This window comes from Lynx rufus, unplaced genomic scaffold (assembly GCF_022079265.1).
Source record: "Lynx rufus isolate CCGP_SWC_20201006 ecotype Redwood Valley unplaced genomic scaffold, mLynRuf1.p SCAF_55, whole genome shotgun sequence".
Lineage (NCBI taxonomy): Eukaryota > Metazoa > Chordata > Mammalia > Carnivora > Felidae > Lynx > Lynx rufus.
Window position 1 is genome coordinate 515,931 of NW_025814873.1, and position 8,450 is coordinate 524,380.

The 8,450-nt window shown below is 60.9% G+C and overlaps 2 protein-coding genes across 3 annotated transcripts in view; one reads left to right on the plus strand and one right to left on the minus strand.

The window, feature by feature from the left end:
* The window catches only part of POLE (DNA polymerase epsilon, catalytic subunit), a 45,646-nt gene extending 44,081 nt beyond the window's left edge, over positions 1-1,565 (plus strand). The window contains exons 48-49 of the mRNA XM_047101066.1: positions 458-547; positions 679-1,565. Coding sequence (XP_046957022.1) covers positions 458-547; positions 679-792 — 204 coding nt within the window. The 3' untranslated portion in view covers positions 793-1,565. The remainder of the gene's footprint in view (positions 1-457; positions 548-678) is intronic.
* A 2,142-nt stretch (positions 1,566-3,707) lies between these two features.
* Positions 3,708-6,871, minus strand: P2RX2 (purinergic receptor P2X 2). 2 transcript variants are annotated; one of them, XM_047101064.1, is made up of 12 exons: positions 6,696-6,871; positions 6,451-6,586; positions 6,279-6,350; positions 6,096-6,171; positions 5,929-6,025; positions 5,690-5,770; positions 5,427-5,565; positions 4,891-5,021; positions 4,647-4,737; positions 4,465-4,530; positions 4,307-4,384; positions 3,708-4,147 (listed from the first exon to the last, which is right to left on the minus strand). In XM_047101064.1, exons 1-12 carry the CDS (start codon positions 6,869-6,871, stop codon positions 4,043-4,045), a joined length of 1,248 nt encoding a protein of 415 aa, XP_046957020.1. In that variant the 3' UTR covers positions 3,708-4,042. The 2 variants fall into 2 exon arrangements, with proteins under 2 accessions (XP_046957020.1, XP_046957019.1); XM_047101063.1 differs by having other exon boundaries at positions 3,708-4,384.
* Positions 6,872-8,450: the final 1,579 nt, after the last annotated feature.

Genomic DNA, 8,450 nt, shown 5'->3' on the forward strand with positions numbered 1-8,450 from the left:
TCCATGCACCTTTTGTTGTGATGGAAGAGGGTAGCTGGTGAGCAGGATGGAGTGTGAGAGTCATGGCAAGTGTAAAGACAACAAACAGGGAAGAGAGAGAGAAACAGGGACGTTGTCAGCATTAGATAGAGGGGTGTTCTTGACGAGAGGATGTGAAGGGGTGTCGGGGCCCGGGCAGGGAACAGCCCACATCTGCTCTGATGGAATAGGGAGACCCAAGGAAGGCACAGGGTTGAGGTCCCTGGGACTCAGAGGCAAGGGTGCAGTGCCGCCCGCCCCCCCCGGGAAGGTGTTAGGAAGCAGCTGGCATGTTTGGATAAATCCCGTTACAAAGTATTGGTCTTTCCTGGTTGAGTTGAAGGCCATGGGGTGGGTGGGCATGCCGAGCTCTTGGCTACCACTGGCCACCACAGGCCCAGAAGGGGACACTGGTGACCGGGGCTGCTCCTCATTGCAGATCTGCCTCAAGTGCCAGGGTGTGAAGGAGACCAACATGCCTGTGTACTGCAGCTGTGCCGGGGACTTCGCCCTCACCATCCGCACCAAGGTGGGGGTCCCACGGCTGGCCTGGCGGCCCCCCCTCCCGTTTGCCCTTTCTGGTCTCTGCCATCTGCCTCTCTCCCTACACGCCCGAGCCTGTGCCTTGCATCCCTGTGCCTCCTCTGGTCATTTCTGCAGGTCTTCATGGACCAGATTAGAATCTTCCAGAACATCGCCCAGCACTATGGCATGTCGTACCTCATGGAGACCCTGGAGTGGCTGCTGCAGAAGAACCTTCAGCTGGGCCATTAGCGAGTCGAGTAGCGACTCCATTCCCTGCCCTGACTTCCAGACTTGTGACCCTGGCCAGGACGGAGCACCGAGGAAAAGGAGCAGGTCACATAGAGAAGCACGAGCCAGCCAGAGCAGGAAGTGGCTCCACCTGGGGCTGCCTAGGCCGCCAGCTGTGGTCAGGGCAGCCCACTGTTGGCCTGAGAGGGGTCTCCAGGGCGGTTCCTGCTGAGTGGACAGCCCTCCCTGCGGTCCCGCTCTGTCACTCTGTCCTCTGCTGTTGAGGGGGTCTTCTGTCTGGTGACGACTAGTGGGGTTTGCAGCCCTTGTTTCTCATCACTTGTGACCACGGAGACGGTCTCATAGCTGGATGCCAGCAGGATGTGGGCCTGTTCCAGGGAATCTGGAGCCAAACCCTGAGGGGACCTGGACACCTTTCCCACAATGAGTTCCCAGGACTCAGGCTTCTTGTCTGGAGACTTCCTGGTCAGTGTAGGGTCTGCAGGGGTGGGGCCTGCGTCATGGCAGTCACCTTGTCTGCAGCAGCAAGATCTGGAATCGGGTGTGGCACCCTTGCCCTCTGAACCTGCAGGTGGGGGTGGGGACAGACACGAGCACCGGGCTCGGACTGCCGCACGTGGGTGGGAGGATGCACGTGTTTGTCACAGGCTTTAACGTCATCTGTTAGCACTTGGGTTTATAGGGAAATCCTTCACATGCAAGACAGTCGGTTTTTTCCTTCCGCTTTGAGGGATCTGGTCGGGGGAAGAGACGGGAATAAAACGGCAGCAGCAGTTTTGTTGGGCTTCTAGCGGATCTGCTCTGGCTTTTTAGCTTCAGAGTCCAAGACCTCCGACCCTTGCGGGCCTGCCCGTCCTCCAGGGGCCACTGGGGCATGCACGCCCAGGGTCAGCGGCCCTCACCTGCAGAGAGGGTCAGTCGGGACCATGGCCCCTTTAAACCTGGGCACTTGCCACCAGTTTCTTCAGAGAGCCGGTGCAGCGCGGAGATGTGGGACCTCACTCTTTGCTGACCCTGTGGTGGGGCTGGAAAAGGGGGGGGGGGCCCAGACAGGGGAGTCTGCGTCCCAGTGACCTCAGGAAGACTTTGCTGAGCTGGTCCCTCTGTCGTCACCTGCCCCAGCACAAAAGACCCAACTCCACACTTCATTTTAGTAGTTAGGTTTTATTTTTTTATTTTAGAGAGGAAGCGTGAGCGGGGTGGGGGAGGGGCAGAGGATGAAAGACAGAATTTTAAGCAGGCTCCATGCTCCCCGCTGACGGAACTCGACCCCACAACCCTGGAATCATGACCTGAGCCAAAATCAAGAGTCGAGCCACCAGGCGCCTCACACTTCATTTTTAACTAAATGAGACTGGAAGTGGAAAAAGAAGAATGGCCAGGTTGGCAAGGCAACACACAGGCTAACTGAATCATAAACTCAGACCCCAAATGGGCAGCCTCCAGGGAGGCCGTACGGAAGCCGTGGGCCAGCGTCCGCTCTGGGGCCCGGCTCGAGTTCATCATTGCTGCCTGACTTCTCCAAGTATCTCCTAGTATTTTACACTTTAACTTCAGTTTTACTCTTTGGATTTTGCATTCCTGAAAATTTTTACATGTGTTTGTGCGAGGACAGAAAGAAGACTGTTCTTCTGTTGCAACTGGGTGCGTTGGCTCCTGGGTCCTGTGCTCCGGGTGTGCCCAGGCCCTGTGGCCACGAGAAACCTGACACTGGCTGGAAGGTGGACAGAGCCTGCATCAGCCCCCAGATGGAGATCAAATCGAATTAGGGCTGGGGTGGGGAGGGGAGCTAACTAGGCTTCCTGGAAGTGCAGCAGAGAGCAGAGATGTCCCCGGAGAGGGGAGGGGCTGGGGGCCTGCATACCACTCCCTGTCCTTACAACAGGGCCAGAGGGTGCCGGGTGGGTCCCTCAGAGGCCAGCTTAGGGACTGGAGCATTTGGGACAGCAAAGGGTCCTGGGGTCACTCTCGCGCTTGGGAATGGGAAACCTGAACCCCTGGCCATGGTTCTTGAGCTGCAGCCCGGGCCCAACTGGAAAAGCCAGTTTCTCCAAAACTGGACATCAGGGAGCCAGACACAGGGCATTGCGGGCATTTGGGTGACTGAGGAGTCCTCACCTCAAGGTGGCCGTCGGGGGTGGGGGGGGGCTTCTCAGGTGTGTGCTGTTGCTGGCCCCCCTGTTGGGTGTGGGCAGGTGAGATGGCCAGCTCTGGCCACCTGCCAGCGTGATTTGGACACGGGGACCCCCTGAGCTATCGCTCCACCTCGGAAGAGGGATCCTGGCTGAGGGAGTCTGTGCAAAGCACAGCATGTGCTGCCATAGGCCTGTGTGCTCACCATCCGTGTTGCTAGGGGAACCGCCACCCAGCCAAGTTCTGGCGGCCCCTGGGGGAGGGGGGCCTGGCCAGACAGGCACCAGGCAGCGCCACTGAATATAATGACCGTTGTGGCATCTGAGGGTGTGGTGACTAGTTATCTGCTGGCTCGTGCTCCCCCTCAGCCTCACCGTGACCATCCCCCTCCCCCAGCACCAACTTCTTGCCCCGCCTGGGTCCTTGTTTCAAGTTCCCTCACCTACGCCTTGTCTTCCTTCCTCCAGAGTCCCCATCCTTGCACATGTTTTGAGGGTGGGTCTGGGATCACCCCCCCCCCCACCCCAGGAGGTTGGTAAGCAAGCTGACTGAAGGGCAGGTGCTGGGTTCCTCATGCACCCCGTCTCTGCCTGCCCCCCTGTCCCCCTGCTTGGACACAACATGCAGTCTGCACCCAGGCTGATTAGAGGACAGACCGGACCAGAGGCACCCACAGCTCCCATGCGCAAGGACCCTCTACTGCCTATGTCTTCAGGACCTCAAGATGCTTCTCCCAAAAAATGAGGCCAGAGGTTCTGGACACAGGTTTATTGGACTCTGGGTATGTGACTTCTTGGCCATGAAGCAAGCAAAGGGTCTGGGTGGGGAGGGGTGAGAAGTTTGTGAGGAGGTCAGCTAGGGAGGAGGAGGAGGCAGGAGTTTACCCCTTCCTCCAGGCCCCGGGGACGTTGGGGGGCCAGCCAGGATCCGGTGCCACCCACTTCGTGCCCGCCCACTGCCCGGTTGCGCGGGGGGATCTTTTCGTTCCCAGCTTCTCAGAGCGTGTTGAGGTGCATGGGCAGGGCCCAGGGGAGCTGGCGGCTTGGTCTCGGGACCAGACTTCAGGACCCCATCAGGCCCGCCTTGGACACAGCATGATGGAAGGCATGTGGTGGGCTCAGAGCTGGGCCAAACCTCGGGGGTCCGTGAGTGTGGAGTCCTGCCGGGAAGGCTCGGAGGCACACAACTCTGGTCCCACAGTCTGCTCAGGGGTGTCGGCCATCTGCTCAGAAGGGGCAGAGGCAGGGCAAGGCCATGGGGGCGGGGTGGCCAGGGACTGGCCTGGGTCTGCAGAGCAGGGACGGGGTGGGGGAGGAGCCTGGCCCAAAACAAGAGCCAGAGTCACAGGCCAGCTACCAGAGGAGCGCCTGGGTGTGCACACCTTGTCGAATTTCTTATGGCTGTACACCTTGTTTTTGTTCATGAACGTCAGCAAGATCCAGTCACACAGGAAGGAGCCCTGGGCCAGCAAGACCGACACGTGAGGGCCCAGGAGACCCCCCCACCCAGGCCCCCCAGGCCCAGCATGCATTTCCTTACCACCCCGATGGAGGTCAGTGCTGTGGCCAGATTAATGATGGTGGGAATCAGGCTGAACTTCCCTGCCTTGGGAGAGGAGGCTGCCTTAGATGGTTGTTGGGTCCGGGGCAGGTGGGGCTCAAGGGAGGGTGGGGGAGATGAGGCCGTGCCAGCTGGGCCCTGGGCAAAGCAGGCTGGCCTACCTGTCCATGCACAATGACGTCGATGCGGATCCCATAGGCCTTGATGAGCGTGCGGGTGGCGCTGCCGTTTACCTTGTAATACTTGGCAAACCTGGGACAGCATGACCCTGAGGAGCACGGTGGCGGGCGCCCGCCCATCACCCAAGATGGGAAGCTCCCCTGGACCTTGGAGCACCTGCCCTGTTCTTTTAGAGCCACCACAGCCAGGGCAGATGAGGACCCAGGTGTCCCAAGGCCAAGGTACCTGAAGTTGTAGCCAGACGAGGCTGGGACGTGCTTGGGGTCAAGCCTCCGGAAAGAATACTTGGGGTTGCACTTTGACGCTGACAGGTCCAGGTCACAGTCCCAGTTGATGATGACCCCGATGACACCACCCTGCCCAGAAGTGGGCACAGGGATGGGTGTCAGGGAGGCCGCACAGAGGACCCCCAAGAGCCGTGGGTCCTGCCCTGAGACTGTGCACGGGGCGCTCATCTTGGGGCACCTCGGGCCGCTCAGGGCCGAGAGCCAGGAGTGCCTGGCGAGCGCCCCGCCCGCTTCTGAAGCACAAGGGTATGCTGGTGGCCAGCCGTGTGTGTGACCAGGAGTCAATAATTTAGCAGCAGCCATGCATGCCCCGACCGGTCGGCCGATTGTGTTTCTCTTTCCTTTGCCCGAACAGGGCCAGGGTTGGCCAAGACCGCAAAGGGGGCTGGCTGTAATGGAGACCCTCCGTTTGCAGCTAGGAGCCAGCACCTGGAGGAGAGCTGGCCCGCCCACTCCCTCGGCCGCCCGCCTCACCGTGTGTGCGAGCTCCGTGAAGTTTTCCCCTGCCTGTTCCACAATGAAGCCCAGCTTGAAAATGGGACAGTAGGGGTCGGAGACCTCATCGAATGTGCAGCGTTTCAGGTAGCCGTCCTTCCGGTGCTCGATGTTGCCTCTGAGGACAGGGCCCAGCCACATCAGGTGGGGAGGGGGCAGAAGCTCTGTAACCCACAAACGCCACATTCCCAGGACGTAGCTCCCATCCCGACCCGTGGTCACCACAGCCTGGTGGCTCTTACTTGGAGAACTGGAATTTAGGGTAGTGGATGCTGTTCTTGATGAGGATGGTGAAATTCGGAGCCATCTTGCCGAGAAATTGGCTGAGGAGGCACAGACTGGGTGTGTTTAGTCTCCCCCACCCCGAACCCCTCCCCGGCACATCCCCAGTCCTGGCCAGTGAGGAGAGAAAGGAGCAAAACAGAGTCGTGCTGGGGTGTCAGCTGCGTCCCAGCTAGGTGGGGTCACTGGGCGTGCGCACCTGACCGACGCCCCGTCTTCCACCGGGCACCAGCCCCACACCTCGCAGGTCTTGGCCGACCCTTGGTAGTAGGGTACGCAGCGCCCGGTCCGCAGGCCTGCGGGCAGATGGACGCTCAGGGGGCGAGGGGCCCCGCCCCGCCCCACCCCCAGCCGGCGCGCACTGACCGCTTCCCAGCATGTCCAGCTGTTCTGCCACGCAGTCCTCGTCTGTGTCACAGGAGGCGTTGCTAACCCTCACGCTCTAGGGAGGAGCCGCCTGGGTCAGGGGCCCCGAGCCTTCTGGGGCAAGCTGACCAGGCAGGCAGGGCCCCTCCCTCTGCCCCAGCTCTGCCCTCCACCAGGCCTCACCTCCGGGCAGGTTCCGAGGGTCTGCGAGGGTGTGACCTCGATCCTGGTGATGATGCTGAACACGCTGCCTCCCTGGGCTCAGAAAGAGGGGATGGTCGGCCGAGGCTCAGAGAGAGGGGGTGGTCGGTCCCGTCCCGGGGTGCGCGGCCGCGGGCGGAGCGGGCAGGCGCACCTCGGGGGGCTTCACGTACTCCTCCACGTCCCACACTTTGCGCTCGGAGAAGGTGATGCCCTTGACCTTGGTAATGACGGAGCTCTCGGGGCCCGTCTCGCTGTCCTGGTAGCTCTTCTGCACGATGAACACGTACCTGCGGGACGGGCAGGGCCGCGCTGGAGGCGACCCGGGACCCTCCCCCCCGCCGGCCGCCGCCTCCCGGGGCCCCGAGGCCCCGCGCCCCCCGGCCGCGCCGCACCCACCACACGAAGTAGAGCAGGATGAGGAGCTGCACCGCGCGGTACACGACGCCCAGGCGCCGGTTCTTCACCACGATCACCTTGGGCGTCTCGTAGTCCCAGAACGCGGACCAGCAGCCTCGGGCCAGGCGCCCGGCCGCGGCCGCCCCCGCGGGGGGCTTGGGCTCGGCGGCCGCCATGGCCCGGAGCTCCGCCCGGGGCGCGACGCGGGCGCACCCTGCGGGCTCGGGGCGCGGGCCGGGGAGCCCCGCGGCACCGCCCCGGGGCGTGGCCTCGCGCGCCCCGCCCCTCACCCCTGCCGGGCCGCGCGGCCTGGGGCGCGCGGGGGCGCACCTGGCAGGTGTCTCCAGGTGGGCGCGGCGCGGGCATAGCGCGGGCGGCGGCCTTCGCCCCACCCGCCCCGGGGGCCCGCACGTCCGTGGGGTGGGACACGGAGCCGCGGGGACGTTGTTGAGACGCGGGAGGAAGACCTGGCGAGGCTCCGCAGGCCTCCTGGCGTCTCCGGCGGCGTCTGACGGCGGCGCGCCCTGACCCCGAGGGGCTGTCCCTGTGTCCAGTGCCCTGACTTCGAACACCGTGGGGGGTTAGGTGTCTCAGGAGGGGATTTCCGAAGGGCAGTCCTGGATTCTCCGCAGCTCGGCAGAGACCCCCGGCCCCCCGCCCCCGCCAGGCTCGCACAAACCTGGGTCCTTTCCTTTGCCCAGACGGCCCCTTGGCTTGAGCCACGGGCGCGCTCAGTTCTCGCCCCTCCTCCACCCAGCCGCCCAGCCCTGGCGTCTGTCCTGGACTTCGGCTGAGGCCCCTAACTGCTTTTACCCGCTTCCATCCATTTCCGCTTTCTTTGCAAACCGAAGTGGTTGTGGGTTTTTTTTGAACCCTTTTATATCTTCACCCCATTTCGTTATTTTGGTATTTCACAAAATGACACGTTTCTTACAGCTTTATTTAGGTGAAATTCGTTTAGCATCTAATTAACCTTTTTTTTTTTTTTTACAGTTTATTTATTTATTTTGAGAGAGAACAAGCGGGAGAGAGGAAGAGTGGGCGGGGGCGCAGACAGAGGATCGGAAGCAGGCTCTGCGTTGACAGCTGAGAGCCGGATGCGGGGCTCAAACCCGCAACCCCCAAGATCATGGCCAGAGGTGAACTTGCACGCATAGCAGACTGAGCCACCCAGGTGCCCCAAGTGTGGGACTCTTGATTTCAGTTCAGGTCATGATCTCGCGGCTTGTGGGTTCGAGCCCCCACACCAGGCTCTGCACCGACAGTGTGGAGCCTACTTGGGATTCTCTCTGCCCCTCACAAGCTTGCCCCTTCTCTCCCTCTCAAAAATAAACATTAAAAAAAATCAAATGAAAACACCAGGCAAACTCTCCAGGCTGGGAGAAAACCAGTGTAGACCCTAACCACGGAATTTGTAAGGACAGCCACGGTGTCCGTTAAAATTTATAATTTGAGGGGCATCTGGGTGGCTCACTTGATTAAGCCTCGGACTTCGGCTCAGGTCATGATCTTGTGGTTCAGGAGTGAGAGCCCCGCATCGGGGTCTGTGCTGACAGCTCGGAGCCTGGAGTCTGCTTCAGATTCTGTCTCCCTCTCTGCTCCTCCCCCACTCATGTTCTGTCTCTGTCTCTGTCTCTGTCTCTCTCTCAAAAATAAACATTAAAAAGAATTAAAAAATATTTTTTAAATTTATAATTTGCATGAAACTTTCAAATACGTTAAAGAAATTAGTCAGGAGGAGTGAGTCTCATAATA